General features: G+C 40.9%; 1 protein-coding gene across 5 annotated transcripts in view; it reads right to left on the minus strand.

The window, feature by feature from the left end:
• Positions 1-23,959, minus strand: part of SORCS1 (sortilin related VPS10 domain containing receptor 1) — a 559,188-nt gene that overhangs the window by 254,573 nt on the left and 280,656 nt on the right. For all 5 annotated transcript variants that reach the window (XM_060125410.1, XM_060125412.1, XM_060125411.1 and 2 more), the window contains exon 3: positions 10,843-10,942. In XM_060125410.1, the coding sequence (XP_059981393.1) occupies positions 10,843-10,942 (100 nt within the window). The remainder of the gene's footprint in view (positions 1-10,842; positions 10,943-23,959) is intronic.

Raw genomic sequence — 23,959 nt, forward strand, 5'->3', positions numbered from 1 at the left:
AAGGTACAGTATCTGTACCAATGTTAATCCCATGCTCATCTCTACTTGCATCCTCCCCCTTCAGCCTCCCTGTCTTTGCACACAGGGCCCCCTGTTATATGAATGCTTGTATCTCTCCTGCCTAGCACTCAATAAATGTTGGTTCAACTAAATTATATATTTTTTGTTGTGAATGTCATGACCCTGTGTTGTACTGGTCCGCTTCATTGATCAGTCTAAGTCTTCTAAGGCCGTTTTCCTGCCTATCCCAGACTACAGTCCTCTCCAAACTCTTAGAGTCTTTGTCATCTGTCCCATGAAATCCATCATCTTCTGTCTTGCACTGTTCTTTAACTGCATCCTCACAGAGGGGATGTAAACTCCATAAGGGCAATGCAAGGTTCGCACTTTTTTTTTTTTTAATATTCACCAATATGCTTGCAAAGAACTGGGTCCAAGCCAGGGTGTTCAATAAAATATGTGTCAATTGATTTCTTAAAATTGCACCTCCAAATCTCATCAATAGTTCTGTCTGACCCATAGTTACTTAAGATAAATGCTGAATGTATCTAATTTATAATAAGGTAAAATTTAGTTTTATTAATTCAATTTTAATAATGTCATCATTGCCTATTTATTCATTTTATAAAGACAGGGAACATTGATAATAATTGAAAAAATTTATGTTACTGTGTTAGAATTATAATTCAGTTGGGTCATGGGGACTTTTATTTTGGTTTGATTAGTCAGTATAGTCAGGTATAAATGGAAATTAGCATGTTAACGTAGCCACAAATAGTCAAAATAGGCACGGCTTATTTATTTAACATTTGCAAATCAATCAATGCTGTGTATGCACTGTGATCTGTGAACACTGGTCTCTCACAACATATACACTGAAAGACACTCTTCATCTGCTTTTTCCCTTCTCCTTTGACAAATATCTGCTTCTCTGTGAAGGCTTCCTTGAGTCCCCCAAAATAGCGTTCTATGTACATAGCTATTATGATACAGAACTTCTATACTTGTGGTTGACTGTTTATATATGCATCTCCTCTGCCAGACTGTATGATCCTTTAGAGCAGACAATGTCTTCTATTTCTATTCTGCTTCCTAGTCCTTAAAAAAGATCTGGCGCAACATAGGCATTTAACAATTTCAGTTGAGTTGACAAATGATAGCATAAGGCATGGCCATATAATTTGAAACAGATAAAAATGGTAACAATGAGACTAACATTTATCGAATACTTGCTGTGTGTCAGGCACCGTTCCTCTGCTTGTTATAACTCTTTTCACAACTTCTTGATATGGACACAATCGTTATATTTTATTTTAGAGATGAGGAAACTATATCGCGGAGAGGTTAATAACAAACCAACACATAAAAGCTTGTCTAAGCGTACACGCCTAGTATGTGGCTTAGCTGGAATTGAAAGCCAGGCAGGCTGGCTCCAGGGTCCATCAGATTAACCATGACACGACTAATGACCCCACCAGGCAAAAATTCACAATGACCGCCTTCAAATGACAAAGTGTAGCTCCACCATGACTGCAAATAGAGGCTGAGTTGGTGCATCTGACAAGTGCAGAAACTACCGGATGTACACATAAATAGAAGAGGCCATTCCACAGAGGCACAGAGAGCAGCCAAGGGAGACAGCTTTAAAAGGACAGAAGTTCATTAAGCACAGGCAGCGGCAGTGATATTTGAACCTGCCACTGGGGAGCCTGGATCTAGGCCTGCCACTCCTCCACACCTGAGTCATAATTGTGTCTTCCTTCCTGGTAAAACCAATTTCAACCACAGCCATCGACATCTTTTCCCTCTTTGAAAGCACTCAGGAAGAACAGAGAGATAAAGGTAAATGGTACTCCATCTGAAAGCCTTAATAAGTTCCTGGTGAGTTAGCCAGCCCTCCTCTCTCTGAGAGATCTCAAGAGATCCTTAATCTACTGCTGAAAATATTTATGATTTTATTGTTTCTTTTTCTTCAACTTTATGTCTTCACTGTGCTTTATACTAGCTTTCTCTCATCACCATTTTGTTACTTCAAGTGCTTTGTACTAATCTCTGCCATCATCCCTCTTAGCTTAACATCTGTGTCTTTCCTCCTATACCCTTTCTCCTCTTATCTGTGAGAGACTGTGTACTCAGGCTGTTTTACTTTTCCCCATTCTGTATTTTTTGGATTCATCCACACAGTCCTTTTTTCCACTACAGGTGTGCTCATTTCCTGGTTGGCAGATGCCGTCAATCGTGGAGACACTTAGTATTCTAGTCCCCAAACAAGCACACACAGCCCCAAGCAGGCAAAGAAGAAGAAACTGCTCTGTCCCAGGCATCAAATTGTACATCCCATACTACAGGCCTTTTTACCTATGAAGATCTAAGCCCATCTTGTACCTACAAGCTATGGTATTTTGTCCTGTGAAACTTATTTTAAGCAGTTGACTTGGAGGGTTATGGAATGAGAAACATGTTATCAGTTGGGAACCCAGTACAATGGGAGGTGGATGCCTAGAGGAACAGAGGGAAAAACCATCAAAAGAAGATTTGGTCAAGGGGAAGGTCAGGTCAGAAAAAGGAATGTTTAAATGGAAACAATTAGCGCCTGAGGCTGAGCTATTCTCTTAATTTCTATTCAGCTATTCTCCTGAGGTATTCTCTTAATTTCTCCAGGGAAGAAAAAAGTGATTTTATTAAAGATTCATCGACATCAACTCTGTTTTTCCTGACAGCACCGGGAGAAAGCTTGGGGCAGATCTGATATATTGGAGTGAAACGTTCCCGCCCTAGTAAATACGGCACATTTCCTGTAGCAGCGGGCATTCATCTCCATCCATCATGAGAGAGGCACGGCTATTCACTAGAAACAAATGTTCTAGATACAGTGTGTCAAACACCGAATGATGGAAACCTCTGAGAAGCCACAGGGAGTATGCTGGAAGCAAACAGACCAGAATGCTGAAAAGACCTCTGACCACTTTCCACAGCAGAGCATAACTTGGAACCAACCTGAAATAATGCATCTGACCTTCATAAAAGGGTAATGGATGGGCATTTAACATTAGGTCAGCCAGAACTTCAGAGAACAAATTCTAATAAGGACAGATGATGAGACAAAAATAAATGAATAAGGAGGTAGATAACTAAATATAAAAGATCTCCCCAAAGAAGGTTAAGCAGATAGTCTATTATGCATATTTGAAGAATGATCAGCCTCTGATACAGGTTTCCTTTCATCTTTGAGAACTTCTGGCCACAGAGGCAACCTACCTTCTGAGACCCACTCAGTGGTGTAAGAAACATGCAGTTTCCAGATCAATCTTACTTCATAATATTTCTAGACTAATTCAGGCTACCTCTACCCTGATTAATTACATTTGTTAAAAAGGAGTAACACCAAAAGACAGAGTTCTATTTTCCCCCTTTGGGAAAGAAATACCACCTGAAGTCAACTAGAAGGCATTATCTAAACTTAGAAAAGGTTGATCTGTGGATATATTTATCATATCACCATTCTACCTGTTTAAAATCTAGCTAGCTACCTGTATGTTTTTTAACATAAATGTGGCTAATAAAACTCTGAATTATAACATCAACATCATATAAACTTGATCCTTATACAGATATAACTTAGTTGTTTTTAGTTCAGCAATTCATGATTAATATTTAACGTATCAGTGGCTTATTATGTGTGATAGATACATCATCTTAAAAATGAGGAATAACAAATATGTGATGTTAATTATGCAAGAAGCTTCTTTCTAACAACAATAAAATGATACTTAGTGCTACTTAAAGCTGCATGAAATACAACAGTGAATCACTAGTTAACCTGATAAGTTCTGAGAAACCAGGCACATTCTGAATCTGCCTTTCTTTTCTTTTTCTAACATTAGTGTTAGAGAGGCTCAGATAAGAGTCAATAAAACTCAACTGTGTACCTACTCTGTAATATACTGTGCTAAAATTGAAAAGACCGTGGTTTGATTAGCTTTTTTAATCTATGCATGTTATCATAGGTGCTTTGATTTATATAAAATAGTACAAAGTACATGGCTGTTTCAAGTGTAGTTCCATGTACAGAGGGAGAATGGCTTAGATCAGTGTTTTCATTTTTGTTTTTTTACAACTGTGTTCTGTGGAGCCCAGGAGTACCAGAGGGCTCCCTGGGGCCAACTTGGGGTGATGAGGGAGTTCGTTCGTGGGGACTGCTCCTGGCACTCTGCCCCTGTTTCAAACAGAGAACTTTGCACTTATTATTCTGTAGCTTGTTTGAAACTCAGGGGCTTGGATCACTGTTGGAGCATCACCCAGAGGGAAAAAAAAATGTAGATGTGGCATGCTTTCTTGGATTTGATCTGATTTTTTTTTTTTTTTTTGCGGTACGCGGGCCTCTCACCACTGTGGCCTCTCCCGTTGAGAAGCACAGGCTCCAGACGCACAGGCCCAGCGGCCATGGCTCACGGGCCCAGCTGCTCTACGGCATGTGGGATCTTCCCGGACCGGGGCACGAACTCGCGTCCCCTGCATCGGCAGGCAGACTCTGAACCACTGCGCCACCAGGGAAGCCCTTGATCTGATTTTTGAACACTCAAAAAAAGAACGGAACAATGCGTGATGGACTAAAGCAGTACAAACACTCAGCTGTACCCAGGAAGGATCAAAGGAGATTATCTATCCCTTTAGCCATCATTGTTCAGGTTAAGTGCAGGCGAGCAAGCATTTGTTGCCCAAAAAAGTCACTTCTACTGAAGTTTGGAAAATGCCACTTCCACTCTGTCCCTAAGTTCATGCATTGCACGTGTTTATGAATGAAACATACATGATTTTTTAAAAGATTAGAGGCAAACGCATGATCTTGTATACAAAGGGACAGATAAAAGAGTCAGGGTAGAATGAGCAAGTGTTGCCTGTCTGCTAAGGGAAATGTCATGCACCCCCTTTGATGTATTATACAATACACTCGTTCCCCTCGGCCTCGCCGGATAATGTTGAGTGAGTGCTATGCAGAGTCCTGGCATTTTAAATATTAATCATGCTCTTCTTGGCTAGCAAACATAAAATTATACAATATGGCTTAGAAATTACTAAAACCTACAGGGATTTTTTTCTTTTCTTTTTTAACTGTCCTTGTTTATTCACTTGAAATAATTAATTTTATCATTAGAGAAAATAAATATGTCACAGCTGGTTTCACACTGTATTTTTCTTTTCAAGTTCCAGCCTAGGAGTCCAAAACCCAACCTAAGTTCAATACAAATCCTCAGCCATGTGTTGGACATGACTGAACCCCAAGACCCTGTGCTCCGCATGTTAGAGACAACAAAGTGAATCAAGGCACTTATCCCATCCAGGACCCTGCGTTCTAAAGGGGCAAGTATACAGGATCAAAAACAACTATAATCAGAAGAGAGAAGTGCAGGAAAACAGAAGCAGATGCCTGGGAGGTCAGGGGGAGTGAGAAAATCTCATTAGTGGAATTGATTCGATTTTATGGAATAGGTGGCAGGAACAGGTGGACCAGTGCCGGTCTGCGGCCTGTCAGGAACCAGGCTGCATAGCAGGAGGTGAGCGGCGGTCGAGCAAGTGAAGCTTCATCTGCCGCTCCCCATAGCGCCCCATCACTCGCGTTACCGCCTGACCCATCCCCCCCAACCCCCCACCGCTCCGTGGAAAAATTGTGTTCCAAGAAACCGGTCCCTGGTACCAAAAAGGTTGGGGACCACTGCTTTAAAGGTCTAATGATCTTTGCTCTTTTATTCACCAGTTGCATGCTGCCTCAGGCAAGACACTAAACTCTTGGGACTCAGTTTCCATATCTGTTAAATGCAAAAGCAGAATCTTAAAATTTCCAAAATCTTTTAGGCTCTGATTCAACGATTCCATCATTTTTCCTAAGAGAAGTTGGAGGACACTATCAACCACACCTCTTTCCTGTCCCCAAAGGTCACGTATATGATATAGATCACCCAAGCAAATGACAAGAGGAATTAAGCATGCCCAGGATATAAAGAGAAGAGGCAAGAAGTCAATAATCATACACTTATTTAGAAAGTGCCACATACAGTACGGTAATTAAAACCTAAACATCTGGAGAAAATGTAAACAGTGTCTAATGTTGGCATGTACCAAGAGACCGGCAAGAATGGTCAATGTGCTCTGAGGAACCAGGGTCCTATTTATAGGATACAAGTCTTGGAAGGCTCTCTCAGCAGGAAAGATATTAATTAAGTGGTGATGACACAGAAAGGAGAAAGAACTGAGATATGCGGGGGTGGGTGGGGGTGGGTGGGTGGGGCACAGGAAATATAAAGAACAAATAGTCTCTAGGTTTTTTCTTTGCTGGGAACACACTGTACAGACAGTACAAGGTTATAACAACTAAATGAATTGGCTGTTCTGAGTTTTTAAAAAAAATCACTTTTTTTCTTCTTTTCTCCCCCCAATGAATTCCACTTGGGATTCTGTATTCTGTAATCCTTAAAGATGTTATACAATACCGCATGAAGGGAGCATAGCTAAGGTTGGTTGGGGGCGATAGGAAAGGTACTGCGGATAGACGCACATTGAGTATAAAGAAGTTTTCTTTTTTAGGCAGAAAACAAATAAACTCAGAATTTAAGAGTAAGACTGAAATTTCAGCATTGATTTTTTCTCTTTGATACATTTGTATTAGCTCTTCCCATCACCATCTACAACCCAGATGTTCATTTCTGCGGCAGGTTAAGTCATCTTTTCTCATAGAATATTATATGTAGGAAGCCAATAAACTACTGCTGAAACCAACAAGACTTGGGATTTATCATGAACTGGGGGTGGGGGAGTACTTTCCCTCGGAGGCATGGTGACGAATAGGGAGCCTGCCTCTCCTCTGGCACTAGGACCCACTCATCCTTGTACTTTTGAGCCTACCTCATATATCAGAGGCCAGGTGCTGAGTTCCTTCGAAAGAGAGGATGCTTGAGCTAGGATAATACCTGGGAGCCAGATTTCTATGTCTCTTAGTCAAGATTTCCTAGACTGACCTATGATGAGATTACAGTTTTTAGTGTAACAGACACATCCAAGGAAAGCTGCAGTAATTTACAGCAGGCTTGCAAAGAAATAGCCAATGAATGATCATCAATTTAAACTGCAAATAAGGGCCTGTTTCGTCCCGGCTGCTGATCCCAGTAATACCCCTAACAAGCTGCCTGCAAAGCCAGGGCCTGATGCCTGCTGTTGGAGACATATTGATTGAAGAACTGTGCTTGTCCGCATAAGCAGCTAAAAATAGCCAGAAGAATGCAAAGGCAAAACAGGTTTCTGGGAATGGAAGACAGTTACTCCTCTGTCAGTTTTATTCCAGTTGCTCTCACTGATGTGAAGAGGAGAGAGAAGTATCTGGTACAAAAGATGTTAACTTGTTAGACAGCACCCCAGAGACCTGAAAGAATTAATACAACCCTTTAAAGGAGCCTGCCTTTTCACTGGAGGACGCAGAAGTCCTAGGAGAATTAGAGCAAACCTCAATGCCTTTGTCCTGCATAATTAATACAGCCTGATATTTCTCTTCTTCTTCTTCTTCTTTTTTTATAACATAAACTCTCATTGATTGGGAGAAATATATTCACACTTTAAAATGTTGGGCAGGTACCATCTCTTTGGTTTAAGTATGTCCCTTTGTGGGGGAAAGTCCATATTTCATGGTGATAAATTCACCTCATAAGTAGAAAAACTGAACACAAATATACTGCTATGTCAACTTTATTGATTTTTGCACCATTGTAAAGACCTTCATCGTCCTCCAATATTTCTTAAATCTATCAGCATCTCAGAAAGTCACCCTGAAGGCCTCATTTATCTGTAGAGGAAAAGATCCCTCCTCCTAGGTTCACCCATAAACATTGTGATTTAAACAGCTCAGGCCTGCCTCTGCTTCTGGAAGTTGACCTGCAGAGAGAAAGCTGTTCTCAGAGTCACGGGCAATGGCTACTTCTTCTCTGGAAAAAGGATCAGCCAAGTCTTAATTTTAGCTAAATGCCCATGGCCAAATGTCTTTTTTTTTTTTTTTTTTTTGGCGGTACACAGGCCTCTCACTGTTGTGGCCTCTCCCGTTGCGGAGCACAGGCTCCGGACGCGCAGGCGCAGCGGCCATGGCTCACAGGCCCAGCCGCTCCGCGGCATGTGGAATCTTCCCGGACCAGGGCACGAACCCGTGTCCCCTGCATCGGCAGGCGGACTCTCAACCACTGCGCCACCAGGGAAACTCCAAATATCTTTTTTGAAAGCCCTGCAGGTAACTACAGATTAAGTATGCAGCCTGATTGATATTGATGTATTAACATAAATAGATTCAGTGGCAGGGCTTCCATTCTGTATCACATCTAAGCTTTCCTTCTAGTCTTAGGAGCTACATCTGGACTTGAGATCCCACTCTTCAGGTCCTGCTCCTGTTAACAGTGTTGTAGTCTTCAGGTCACTACCACAGCTGCTACAGAAAAGCCTATGCCTACCTTCAATATTTGACATCCTATTTTTAAAAATCATATTCCTAATGGCATTAATAAAACAGAGACTGTCACTAGATGAGAACAATTCTAAGTCTCTTCCAGCTGTAAATTCCTTTGTTTTCGCCTGTATCACTTTACAAACAGGAAAATGTAAATGACTCACCCAAAGGAACCTGCTAGGTGGAAGCAGAGCCAGAGACTTCTCAACTACAGAAAGTCATAGTGCATTTACTACTAGAATACGGGATCTTTGAGGGTAGAAAGCTGGCTTACTTCTTTTTGTATCCTATACTGCCTACAGATTGTTGATTGCTAAATGAAATGTACCAAAAATGTGAACTAGAGGAAAAATCAATAGGGGTTACAAGAATCAATTCAAAGCCAACAAACATAACTCAATCTCATTATAAAAAATAAAGGATATAAATTCAGCTCCTTAATTTAGGACTGTATACAGCAGATCAAAATTGTTTAGATGTAATTGTTGATGATGGACCGGTCATCAGCCAGGAAGGGGAAGATAGGAGTGTTCAAGGGAAATCTCTAAATTTGTGAGGTTGACATTATTGAACTGTGCTGTCCAATACTGTGGCCATCAGCCACATGTGGCTACTTGCATTCAAATTAATTAAAACGAAAGGAAATGTAAAATCTGGTTCCTCAGTCACACTAGCCATACTTCAAATAATAGCCCCAAGTGGTTAGTGTCTATAGTATTGGATAGCTTAGAGGAACATTTCTATCATTGTAGAAAGTTCTACTGAACACAGTTCTACTGAACACAGCTACTTATAGAGGATGATAATAATTATATGAAGAAGGAGAAGGAAGATGAGAAAAGGAGAATAAAGTGAAGAGAAAACATGATTAAGCCTTAACTATTCTGTGCTAAACACCTGACATGACTTAGTTCATATAATTCTTACAACTTTCCCCATGAGGTAGGTACTATAATTATCCCCATTTTCAATTTGATGACACTGTGCTTGGAGAGATTAAGTAAATCACCATAGGTATATACTTGTTAATTGGCTTAGCTGGGTTTTTACTCAAGCCATCTGACTCCAGAGTCTATGCACAATGGGAAATTATGCTGCTCCAAAATAAAAACTTGAAATGTTTACAGCCAGAAGAAACATTACGCCCTACCTAGGTGGTTCTTAATCCCAGATATGTACCAGAAGCACCTGGGGAGCTTGCGCGAGATACAGTTCCCTGAGGCCTAACCCAGAGCAACAGGAGTGGGGCTAAGGCTTGCGTATGTGGGGAAGCCTAGTGCTCTGAATGTACAGCCAGAGTTGAGGATGACTGTTTAGAGATGTACTAATCTACCTTCCACAGTCCGGATGACAAAATGCGGCACCTACCTACCCAAGGTCACTAACAGTACCCACTGACAGATCTGAAATGAGAACCTAGGTATCAGGGCTGCCATCATAACAGAATATGGCTTAGGACACATGAATGAAAAACCTTTTTCTGCTTCCTGATGGATACTCATCTCTATTCATATAACTCACATAATACTTAGAAATTACATGTCAGAATTCAGAATTGGATAGTGCAAATTTTTAAAACCAAACAATGAATGTAACACCACTCTCCTCTTGAGACAAATAGGTCTTTCTCTTTTAAAAGCAGACATTTTCTTCCTAAGAAAATAACATCTTTCTCTGAAGAGTAAATAAACCCTCTTCATAAGAGTAGTATTATACAGTGGAAACGGTATGACTGCCAAGCAAGAAACCTGAATCTCGTCCCAACTGTGCCCATAACTCTGTGATGGGGGCAAGTCATTTCCTTTCTTTGAACCTTAGTTTTCTCATCTGTAAAATTAGCATGTGGTGTGTGATGATCACCAAGGTTCCTTCCCAGCATTGCCTCCATTCTGACATTTGTGTGCAGGCTGAATAAACTTTTGAAATGAAACTTCCAACCTGCGGTAGGACAATGCATTTACTTCAACTCTAGCCAATCTATTTACTCCATGTCAAGGGAAAACAGGGGGACATCACATGAAAATCCCATCTTTTCTTCTGTTTTGTCAAGACTCATTCTGATTCTTGTCACTGATTGGTCAGAGCTCTTAATAAGAGTCTGAACATCCACTCAACAAGACATTCCCTGTAGCTGTCTTTTGGAAATGGTAATGATATACCTACCCCATCTCCCTCCTACATTCACAGCTCCTGATCTGAAAATTATGATGTGTCAGACATTTTACCACCTTAACATCCATCAACTCATCTTTATATCTCTTAAAGCTTAACTGTATTGGATTTTTAGGTGGTTTAGAGAGGTTAGCCAGCCAAGACAGAAGTCACATCATGAATAAACAGCATTCTGAATATACATTTCTTACCTTACGCTTGTTGGTAGGACACACGTAGAGATAGCTTAAAATTGTTTTCAACCCAACTTTATCATTCAGCTTCTCATAGGTTGTCCCGTAATCGGTTGACCTATAATTCAAAAGGAGCATTCATGAGGACAGAAGTATATACGTCATTTGTCTGCTTGTCAGTATAATGTATGTTTTACATAGTAGAATGGCTCTCCAGAGGTTTCTAAATGATTCATGTAGTACATAATGATGCTTAATTATGTACACAGTAGCATCATGTGAGTGGTTAACATTTGCATTTAAATTGAATTGGTAAAAATTAAAACTCCATCTCTCACTGCTCCTTAAGGTACGTGCATTGCATAAAGAAAGTGTTTAATTTTCAAAGATTGAGAATGAGGGTGTCCCTTGAATTAACCAAAGAAATAAAGACCTTTTACTTAGATTTGACATTTCCAAACTTCTGCTTTATCTTTGGCAGGTGGAAAAGCAGGTTCTCCTGATTTATCTACAAGCTGTGTTTTCTCTCATGAGCCATAGAATATATGGTGGGTCAGTCCCTCCAAAGGTCATTCAGTCTTTTCCTATTACTTAAGAATAAGAAAATGTCTTGATAATAAGTGAAATTTCACAATTCTAGTTGGTGGCCTTTTCCAGCGTTAAGCCACCTGGAGTTGGGAGAATATCACTTCTTGGTACTGACTCTATCTTTTTTGGAGATTCTCTCCTCTCTTCTTGATGCTGGTCAGTAACTTATTAATTCAGACTGAATAAATAGGCCTTAATCACCTCTTCTATGTAAGTCTATTACATATTTCAGAATTGTACATCTTATTAGATCAACACTGCAACCATGTACAGTAGGAAATATTATCTGTATTTGAAGAAGGTGGTTCAGAGAACTTAAGTGACCTATTCAAAGCCAGTTAGAATTTGACTCTAGGTATCATGGCCCTAATCCCTGTGTTGTTTACATTATACCATAGCTCTGTTTTTGTTTTTTAATTTAAAGGAAACATATAAAATCTCTTGTCAGCCTTCTTTATACATATAGGAGATTCCCAATGAAAATTCATTCATTCATTCCTTTACATTTGTAGAGCCTCTAAAATGGACCAGGACCTGTGCTATGTAGCAGGATACAACACATGCCCCTACTCTCAAGAATCTAACAGCTTTTTATTTTATTTTATTTTATTTATTTATTTATTTATTTATTTTTGGCTGCATGGGTCTTTGTTGTTGCACGTGGGCTTTCTCTAGTTGCAGCGAGCAGGGGCTACTCTTCGTTGTGGTACGCGGGCTTCTCATTGCAGTGGCTTCTCTTGTTGCAGAGCGTGCGCTCTAGGCGCATGGGCTTCAGAAGTTGTGGCTCGCGGGCTCTAGAGCACAGGCTCAGCAGTTGTGGTGCATGGGCTTAGTTGCTCTGCGGCATGTGGGATCTTCCCAGACCAGGGCTCAAACCCGTGTCCCCCGCGTTGGCAGGTGGATTCTTAACCATTGTGCCACCAGGGAAGTCCCAAGAATCTAACAGCTTTGAGAGGCAGAAAAAAAGTTGTAATGTGTTATGTGTAATGAAAGAGATAAAAATTAACAAGACTCAGAAAATAAAGTTGGTTTAATTAGAAAACCACAAAAATGTAATTATTTTAATTTATTTCTGATATTGATAGAAGTTGCATATTCCCATAGACCATAAAGACTAAATAGAAGAATTTTCTGTTAACAACCTCAACACCATATATTAAGAGCCTACTCTGGAACAGGCACTGGAGACAGAAAGCTATAAAATATAAGTTCCTAGAATTAAGGAATTAAGAATTATTGTGGCTGGGGACCCAGGGATCTCTTTACCCTAAAAATTTATATATACATATATATAATACATAAATATTATAAATGACATTATATTATTATAATATATAATATTGTATATATAAATTATAAGTAAATAAATATAAATAGTCAGTACTTTATAAAATTTAGATTATACTCCAAATCACTGAAGGTTGGAGTGGTATGAAAAGTTTCTTGGAAGGACTATGGACCTTGAAAATGGAAAATCGGTAGGGCTTTAGAAAAGGGATGTAGAGTTGACCCTTGAACAACAGGGGATTTAGGGGCACCAACTAACTATTCCTGTCATCAAAAATCAGCCTATAACTTACAGTCAGCCCTATATATATATATGTGGTTTCTCCACATCTGTGGTTCTGCATTCAAGGACTCAAACAACCACAGATTGTGTAGAACTATAGTATTTACTACTGAAAGATATCCATGTATTAGTGGATGCACACAGTTCAAACCTGTGCTGTTCAAGGGTCAGCTGTAGTCAGGGCATCAAAAACTAGAAGTACCTTGTGTAATCCAAATGTATAACTGGATTTCCTCAGGACCAGTCTGTGCTCTAGCCGAACTGAACAAACGCTGGCTTGATAGCCAAGAATATGTGAAGAATAATCCCAAACTCTTCACAGAAGATCTTATCCATGAACCACAACAAACTTCTTTAAATTCTCCTTCCATATTTACTTTTTTCTCCTCAAACTCATCTTGATGTGAAAATCCCTTCTACTTTCTATGAAATATCTGAGACTTCTTCCCTTACTCAGTCTAATCTTGGTGTTTGACTATTTTTTCCCACTCTTACCCTGGCCTTACTGGGTCTACTTTCTCTTCTTATTAAGACTTGCTTGTCTCCAAAATTTCACTAGTCTTTCTCTAACTCCTTTTATTGGATAACTTTTTCTACTTAGTATTCTGAACAATACTCACAAGTTCAAGGACAAAAAACCCAGACTCAAAATCTATGGGGGGCAGTGATGAGAGGAGGATGAAATGTACAAATACCTCTACATTAATAAATTTTGCCTAGTGATAGGTGGAAATCAATAGGACTATGTTGGAGATGAGAGAACGGTTCAGTTTTTCTAGTGGGATAATGGAAAGGAGGCCAGAGAGGTAGGGATCAGTCTATAAAAGCATGATAATTAGTTTCTTATAATTTCTATCAACTTGATCTCTGAGCTACTCAATGAATATTTTTACATTCAAAAAACATACTACAGGGCTTCCCTGGTGGCACAGTGGTTGAGAGTCCACCTGCCGATGTGGGGGACACGGGTTCGTGCCCTGGTCCGGGAAGATCCCACGTGCCGCGGAGCGGCTGCTCCCGTGAGCCATGGCCGCTGAGCCTGGTGTCCGGAGCCTGTGCTCTGCAACGGGAGAGGCCACAACAGGAGAGGCCCGCGTACCGCAAAAAAAAACACCAAAAAACAAACAAACAAAAAACATACCACAAGGGCAAACCCTGTGTGTGTGTGTGTGAGTGTGTGTGTGTGTGTATTTAACTGAAATCCCAATGTGACAAGATGATAATGGAGTGACTATTTCAGATTTACATTAACAACTTCTTTTTCAGATAGCTTACAATATGTTATTGGGCATTTTTCTCTTGTTATAACATCACCAATCCAGATACCTCAGGTATCTTCCATTACTTTTTGTGACATTTTTTGCCCCTTGATTTTCCAAAGCTCAAAAAGTGAATCGAAATTTGTTAATTCTCAATTCCAGCAGAACTAAATGTTTAAACATTATGGTATTATAATAATTGATAGATAGAAAGAAGAAAAAAAAATGATGTATTTCGACACACCCCAAATGGCATAGACTGGCAATTCTCCATGGTTGTCCCACAGAACTAGAATTACAGTGTTGACAAGTATCATAGGTAAAACTAACAGACAGCTGGGATACACTGGTACAATGACACAGGAGTGAAAATACTCAATATTGGCAAACCAGTTGGCAAACAGTTACTGCACCAAGTTCACAGAATAGCTGCTTCCACCAGCTTCACCACCATGGTCTCTTCTTGGAGAACTCCCAGATCCCTCACAGTCCCAGCAACCGAAAGACTGAGGGCTGGCACAGCAGAGGTCCCCAAGAAACTTGCTCCAGCACCTGTTCTGAATGGCCACTGCCTACTCCAGTCAGCCTGAGCCCCAGTGGAGGAGACAGTGACCTTGGAGGAGGCACTGCACCCTGGGAGGCAATTCCCAGTGCCCGTCTGCAAACTCCCCTGCACAGCTAACACATGCTTCTAGTTATGCCTGCATGGTCAAATGCGGGAAATTCAGTCTCCTAGGTATGTGGGCTCCAAAAGAGCAGGAGAAAGACAGACAGTTGAGCAGCAGGCTGGCTGTGGAGCCAGTGCACTAGCTGTTAAATATTTTAAGTATCATCTCTAGATATGGGGGAGAGGAGTGTGACCTAAGATCAAAAAATGTTAGGAAACACTTGTTAAGGCAAAATGTAATGTTTCTTCACTTCAGAACTTAGAAATTTTATTATTCTTATATACATGCCTAAATTTTATTATTCTAATATACACTGTGAACCTCTTACATGCCTATTGCATGCAGCATTTTCAAAGCACATTAGATTATAGGATCCATTCTTGAGAGATATCTAATGAGATTAGTGTTCTGAACAACATACTTCGGGAAACAATATGAAGAACAATAACAACAAAAAAGCCAAAAAAAGATTATGGATCTTGGTTTCATAAGAAAAGGAGAATAAAAATATTTAAAACAAATCAAATTGGCAAAGAGAAATACCAGTTATGCTAACCACAGTGACTGCTGTTGTAAAGGCAATAAAGGGAAGTAATCTTAAAAAATATGTATCATACACAGACATATTTAAGACACAATATAAGCAGCCTTGATAAATAGCAAATGATTAAATCAAGGATTGCAGGTTCTTCCTTTTGATCCTTAATCCTTATTCTACCCTTTCTATGAACGTATCTTAAATAGTGACTTTTAGAACATTTCAAAGATGTCTTTATTTAAGTATTTACTATATGCATAGAACTAAGATGAGCTTCTCTAAGGGGCAGAGAAACCATATTCAAGGCATGGCACCTGCCTTCCAAGAACTTACGATCTCTTTGAAAAGACAAAAAGTCCCCCAGTTGAAGGGATGAATACACGGCATGGCTAGTTTCCACAAGGAGTGGCAGAAATAAAATGTGTGATTGGATTTTATAACATCAAATGAGATAATAAATAAGAACAGAATCATTTGTAAACTAAACTAATCCATAAAAAGTGCCGAGCACAATAGCTGGTCTGTAATAAACAATCTACAAATGATAGCTTTTGTTGTACATTTTATCACTCATCTTTTTTTCTTGATTTTTCACATTCTTTGCCCAGCACTTAACTAAAACCCATCACATGAACCCTCAAGGAAAATCTGAATCACTGAAAATGAGTTAGAGTTAGTTTGCTTAGAAGATAAGACTATTTCATCAAGCTATTACCATTTTAAAATGTAACCACATTTAACCTATCATATTTTAAAGGATATGTGCTAGTACCTTTGTGTGGGTCTTGGATCAGAAAGCTAAGGGTAAGAACTGGAATTTAATAGTTAAAGATTTTGCACTCTGCTTCTGTAATAATTGTGCCAGGATCCCATTGCTGAAGAGACTGCTATGCTTAAGAAACCTAACAGAAAATAAAAATGAACATTTATTGGGTGCTTACAATGTGATCTAAGCTCTTCAGCGCATACAGAATCCCATGAGATGCACACTGATGGTCACATGCTACAGATAAGGAAGGCTCAGATGTCTAAGTAAGCTGCTTAACTAAGGCCACAGAACTTGGAGGTACAGCCCTCATTCTGGGCTGTATCCTTAATCCCATGCTGCACTGGCTCTCTCCAAAGTTACAAGAGGAAAAGGAAATACACTTACAAAATCTAGCTTTGTATTTCTTAGTAAAAGGAATATGAACTGAAATCATTAGAAGTCCCTTGTGGTATAGGCCAAAACTTCGCTTCTCTTCATACTTAGTAAAAATACAGAGGCCCTGCCAGGGAGAATCGATATTAAGAAAAGCATAACCAGGGCTTCCCCAGTGGCGCAGTGGCTGAGAATCTGCCTGCCAATGCAGGGGACCAGGGTTCAAGCCCTGGTCCGGGAAGATCCCACATGCCACAGAGCAACTAAGCCCGTGCGCCACAACTACTGAGCCTGTGCTCTAGAGCCCGTGAGCCACAACTACTGACCCACGTGCCACAACTACTGAAGCCCGTGTGCCTAGGGCCAGTGCTCTGCAGCAAGAGAAGCCACAGCAATGAGAAGCCTGCGCACCGCAACAAAGAGTAGCCCCCGCTCGCCGCAACTAGAGAAAGCCCGCGCGCAGCAACGAAGACCCAATACAGCCAAAAATAAATAAAATAAATAAATTAAAAAAAAAAAACAGAAAAGCATAACCAGAAACGCTCACAATGATGTACGAGGAAAAGAAAGTATGTCTTTGATCTGGTCCACCTTGGCTCCTGGGAGCCAAGAAATATGCACAAAGTGAGTGGGTCAAACTGTTCATGATTAGATGATGGCTCATGAAGATTACCACGACGTCACAGCCTAACAGCACAAGCAACGACTTGAAGTCGAACAGAACTGGACTCAGGAGCTCACTATCTGAGTAACCAAGCAGTCAGTGTACTGGTCTCCATAACAAACTCCAGACTTGCTATAGAAAAGTCATATTTACTTTTATATCTAATAGGTTTGCAATATAATTCTGAGATGCGCATTCCTCAATCCCTCTCCTTTGCCCCTCTCCTGCCTACCCCTGCCAACTCCAGCCTTGTTATTCTCTGTATCTAGAAAGCTCTTTCCCCAGATACCCTGACAGATGGCCCCTCAGTTCTTTCTGGACACCATTCGTGCTGTATGAAATAGTGACCCCCGCCTCACTCTCCCAGCACACTGCACCTCCTTAGCCTCTTTTATTTTCATAGTATTTACCCCCCTCTGATAGATTTTTAGTTTTTTTTTTTTATTGTCTGTCATCTTCCACCAGAATGTAAGCTCCATGAGAGTAGGAAAGATGTCTGTTTTGTGCACAGCTGTCTTCCTAGCTCTCAGTGTCCCCCAGACACTTGTGAAACCCAATTGTTTTTGGCTGAGTGGCTGACTTCCCAGATGTTTGCTCTTCTTGTGTGGCCCACTGGATTTCTACTAATGCAAAATTAAGAGGCTCACTTAGTCTGGCAAAAACCACTGCAGTCCCTGCCGTGTGCAGATACAATCAGCTGTGCAGGATGAAGCCGGACGAGGGCAGTGAGCGTGTTCTATGCTCCTCTACTTTTTAATGGAGAAACCTCTGCCTGGCGTCTCTTTCCTTACTACTCTAAGTACCATAAGGACGGCGCACATCTTTGCTCACCCCCAAGTCCCGAGTCTCCAGGATGAGGCTGGCACATAGCAGGCGCCTTCTGCCTACCGAGGCTGAATGAATACATGAAGCCTGATGGACACACTCTCTGAACCAAGGATGAGCCAGGCTACTTCTTCAAAAAGGCTTTAGGAAGTATCCAAATAACCTGACCCCCTCCTTCTCCACCTCCAGGCCCCAGAGAGGGGAGATACTCTCTCCCAGACACCGTGCCATATTGCCAAGGTCACAAAAGCAAGACTCAGGCTGTAGAGGGAAGCCTGGAGACAGGAAGCATCAAGGCATCACTGAAATCAGCTCAAATGAGATGTCCTGAAAGCAGAACAGCGTTTACCTCTAAATCAAGCGGCTGCGGCTTCTGTGTTTTGTTTCTTTCCTAAAATCATTAAGAGCAGCCACCTCCATTGTTCCTGGTGCATTTGGAGGCATAAAAATTGCTTCCAAAGGCAAAGGTTCACTGGCTGCATCGCAGACTCCGCTCCTGCGTAACTCAGGATGCATGAGGTTAAAGCAGTGAGAATAATTTAGGGTTTGGAAAATGTTTGCGAGTGAGTCGACATTTAAATAACTTCATTATCATTCACTGACGGATTTTTTTAACTTGTCAGTGCAACTGATATTTCTATTACCATGTTATAACAAACCTCTGCACATTTAAAGCACAGTCACCAGATTCCATTAGTCTACCCACTGTCAAGAAAATATGTCCCAATCCATTTTTCATAATACCTCGAGAATAGGCAGTCTACATCAAATGATGACGTGGGGCTGAAGGAAACTGTCTCCTGCTTCCTAAGGATTCTGCCCTGAAATACGTTTGCCTGTCAGCCTAAACATCTAATTTAAATGTGCTGCTGAGACATTATGGTGAATCCAGAGCTGAACAAGCTTCCCTCCATTGCTTGGATACACTGAGCTTTTCAGATCAACCTGCAGAATCAGAGCAAAGGGGGTTCAAGAGCAGGATCCGGGGGAGGCATGTCAACGTGCTATACAGATGCTTCCACTCTGCCATGTGCCACAGTACTTGCAATGTAATTTAATTTGTAATAAAAAACTGTTTGGGCTTCCCTGGTGGTGCAGTGGTTGAGAGTCCGCCTGCTGATGCCGGGGACACGGATTTGTGCCCTGGTCCGGGAAGATCCCACATGCCGCAGAGCGGCTGGGCCCGTGAGCCATGGCCGCTGGGCCTGCGCGTCCGGAGCCTGTGCTCCGCAACGGGAGAGGCCACAACAGTGAGAGGCCCGTGTACCGCAAAAAAAAAAAAAACAACCAAAACTGTTTATTTTCTAAATGTAAGGGACAGTACCTATGTGTTAATAAGCTGTGAAAGTCCTCTCTCATCTTTCTGGTCTTTCTTTGCTATCATTCCTCCTTTCCTTGTATCATCATACTGTGCTTTTTTTTTATTGAAGTATAGTCGATTTACAATGTGTTAATTTCTGCTATACAGCAAAGTGATTCAGTTATACATAGATATATATTCTTTTTCATATTCTTTTCCATTATGGTTTATCACAGGATATTGAATGTAGTTCCCTGCATCACACTGTGTTCTTGATGCTTCTAGTCACGCAGGGCAGCTGAGATAAGAAACTTGAATATATTTGATTGTAAGTGTATGGATATTGCTCCGTGGGAAAGCGGCGATAGAGAATACAAGACGTTGCCACCCACAGACATTTCTGCAGTAAGTAAACTGATCTATATTACAGTTAACGTTAAAGAAAGGGGTTACCCTTACCTCTGAACTATCTTCCAATTCATTTTTTGAGTATAAAAATAACCAGAATTGGCACTGATACCCAGATCTCTGACTATGTTGCTTAAGAAAGGGAGGACAAATTAATTTAGGCAGCGGTCTCCTGTTCAGCTTTTTGGGGAACGGGTACAGAGAAGAGTAATTTTCCTAACGAGGTGATGCTCATGAGTTCCTTCTGACACACACACATACACACACACGCATACACAGGACTGTCTGCCTCCAGTGTCTCTCTTTTTTAAAAAAATTTATTTTATTTATTTATTTTTGGCTGCGTTGGGTCTTCGTTGCTGCATGCGGGCTTTCTCTAGCTGCAGTGAGCCGGGGCTACTCTTCCTTGTGGTGCACGGGCTTCTCATTGTGGTGGCTTCTCTTGTTGCGGAGTACGGGATCTAGGAGGGCTCTAGAGCACAGGCTCAGTAGTTGTGGCGCATGGGCTTAGTTGCTCCGTGGCATGTGGGATCTTCCCGGACCAGGGATCAAACCCGTGTCCCCTGCACTGGCAGGCGGATTCTTAATCACTGCGCCACCAGGGAAGTCCGATATCAGTTATCTTGTTAGTTTTTTTTTTTTTTCTATAAATGGTAGGAACCTCAAACTCACATGATGGTGTGTAACTGAGCTTTTGCTACCTTTAGTTTTCTAAAAGTTACGTGAAGTGGAAATTGGAGAGGACTGGACCATCTGATCTCTAGCCATGACTGTAACATGCAAGAATTCCTATAGCAGGAGTTTTGGGGAACTCTACATCCATAGTGAAGCCTAGAGTTAGGCTTGGAGATAAATATCATCCCAGAATTGCAGGAGACAACCCGAGGTTGGAGTGTCAAGATAGGGGTACATGCTCTTTGTCTGTTGTATGTTGTCAGTTTTCTATTTAGCTTCTTTACGGATGAAATGATTGTGTCTGGTTGGGAAACATGGTTTGTTCACTACTGCGCAGCACTGCAATGTCTTAAATAATCACCATTTATTGTGGGGGGATCCCTACCTATCACTGTGAGGAAAGCTAAAAATTCTAAAATGTTAGCTCTTCAGTAAGGTCTTAGAGATAATCTCATTATCTCTGTTCAATGGTTTACATTCTTTTATTAAAGCAGTGGGGTGTTTAAGCCCTCCTCTAATTACGTAGTAGACGCATAAGGAGTTAGATGCATTGAAACCCCTGTCATCCACCCCAACAGACCCCCCAGACACCCTAGTTAACCTCTTTCAGTAACTCTTTAACACTTTCACATGACCTCTTGAAATCAATAAAGTACAGTTTCCACACAATAGAATAACTCTGACCTTATGATTCTGCAGATAAGCATTTAGTTGAGACCCAAGTCATGAAGAAAACCCAGGTTTTCTGATTCGTGTGCTAAGGCATTTCTCAGAATTACAGGATATCAAATATGCAAAAGTACCTTCATCTCGTCGGAGAAAAAATTATAAAGCTTAGCCAACTTAGAATTAATTCATACTGTAAGAAAGAAACATGGTTCCATATATGAAAGTTAATTCTCCTCCAAAACTAAAAACAAAGCAAGCAAATAAAAAAATCAGAGGCATAGATGTATAAGAAACTATGTGTAATCACACTTTGGAAGCACATCAAACTGAAAATAGTGTTTACATTCAGGAAAGGGACCAGGATGAGGGATGATAGTCAATCAAAGAGGATACAAATGATATATAATGCTTACAGAGAATGTATTCCAGCATCCCTCATGGAATGAGATTTAAAAGAAAAGCCCCAAAATACTTGTCATTGATCTTTATTCCAGCCAGTCTGCATGCAGTGATATCTAACCTACCCACAGGAAATATCCCTTTCACAAAATCTGACGGTCCAGCCACCTGGAACTGGAGCTCTAACCGACACCATCACTCTAGGCCACACTGACACTTGTCCACAAGTCCCCAGGAGAAATGCCAGGTCCTACTTCCCTCAGCTCTTCCAATTTTATTCAAAAAGCAAAGTAATCCAGGAAAAACTGGCAGTTCCATCCATAATCCTACCATCGTCCCTTCCCTGCATTCTTTTTTTTTTTTTTCGCGGTACGTGGGCCTCTCACTGCTGTGGCCTCTCCCGTTGCGGAGCCCAGGCTCCGGACGTGCAGGCTCAGCGGCCATGACTCACGGGCGCAGCCGCTCCGCAGCATGTGGGATCTTTCCAGATCGGGGCACGAATCTGTGTCCCCTGCATCGGCAGGTGGACTCTCCACCACTGCGCCACCAGGGAAGCCCCCCCTGCATTCTTAAATGCATCGAGATGAAAACAATATCAACTAAAACACTCAGACCCTTCTTGGCCTGCATCTTTTTTTGGCACTGGTGCAACCAGAATACTTGGTAACGGGTGCTGTAAAATGTCCACCAGAAGTCTAAGACTCTGATTCTTCGTGATCAGGAACAGTGTGAGGTTAATCTAATTGTTAGAAATGCAGTGTATTGACAGTGTAATGGTCCATTCATTCATTCAACAATTATTTGTTCTGTCTCCTATGTTCCAGGCCTTGTTCCTGGCACTGGAAATAAAACAGAGAAAGAAGAAATCAATACAAAATTGCTGTTCCTTTGGAGCTTACATTCTAGTGGGAAGACATTATAAACACATAAACAAATGTATAGATAATTTTTCAGGTGACAGTAAATACTACAAAAGTAAAGAGAAACAGAGTAAGGAGGATGGAGACTAAGAATGGGGCATGTTACATTACACAGCATAATCAGACAGGGCCTCGCTGATAAGGCATTTGAGGATAAATCTGAGTGATGTAAGTGGGGAGGTGCACATGTTGACAAAGAGTGTTACAGGCAGAGGGAAAAGCAAGTGCAAGGACACTGAGTCAGGTCCAAGCTCAGGGTGTCTGACTTATGGCCAGGAGGTGAGCGTGCCTGGAGCAAAGGCTGCTAACAAGGAGGATCAAACTTGGTCTCTCACCAAGATAAAAGCACCTCGACCACATGGAGCTCTGCAGGCCATGCTAAGTCTTTGGAACTTTCTGAGAAGGGGGTGAGCTTTATCTCACTAAGGTTTTAATAGTGAAGGTTCTAGGATTTACACATGGGAGCTTAGTTTCCCTGTCTGTAAAATGGGAGAAAAAAATGGTATCGGTCTCATAGGATTGTTAGAAGGGTTAAATGAGATGCTCCCTAGAAAATTCTTGGCAAGTAGTAAGCATGTATCAGTGTGTAAGCAGTTATTACTGTGGTTGATGATTAGTTCAAGAGAAGTGGCTTACAATGAACAGAGTTAGGAGATATAAGCTGAGGGCTCAAAGGACCAAAATTATATACGATAAAACAGATCACCAATTTAGAACTACTTATCTTTTTTTTTTAAGTTTTAGTATGTAGCTCCATTTATTTAAGAACTACTTATCTTAAATCCTAAAGGAAGAAAAAAACCATGGATAAATAATGGAAAGGGAGATGCAGCATGATTTCTTAAAACTGAGATAATTTTCCTTGATTACGTATTCCTACAGGATATTTAGTAGGATATGTTGATAACAGTGGCACCCGTGGAATTTGTATGTTGGGCTTGAAGGGCTGAAATACTATGTACTTGAAAACTAGACTTCATCCTCACAGAAACATCAGGAAACATTGCTTGATGGAGGTGAGCTGGTGGCATATTATTTTACAAAACTAAACTTATGTCTGAATGGAACTTATTTCCAATACCATGACCCAGACTCTTCTAAAAGGTTTTGGCCCTATAACTTATTATTTTTCATCTCCCAAAGCCACCCAAATTGATTTTCTACATACTTCCCTGATTTTTACAGTCCTATTTTTCAAACTACATTTCTCTCATTCTCTCAAAAATAATGCGTCCTCCGATTCACCTCCATTAAGCAGCATTTTCAATTTTCAATATCTGGCTCCCGTTTCTAATTGTACCAATAACTTCTTCAACTCAAGGCCTTCACACTTCTCTCACTTCAGAACATTTAGTGTTTATATGCCTACCTTACAAGAAAAGCGATTAGGGGTCACCCTTCTAAGAGGGGTCAACGCCAGGACTTGTCACAGTAATGGGCTCTGACGTTGCCAATGCAGGCTTTGCCAATGACCCGCTGAGTGACCTTGGGCAAGTTGCCCAACCTCTCTG

The sequence above is a fragment of the Lagenorhynchus albirostris genome, chromosome 16 (genome assembly GCF_949774975.1).
Source record: "Lagenorhynchus albirostris chromosome 16, mLagAlb1.1, whole genome shotgun sequence".
Lineage (NCBI taxonomy): Eukaryota > Metazoa > Chordata > Mammalia > Artiodactyla > Delphinidae > Lagenorhynchus > Lagenorhynchus albirostris.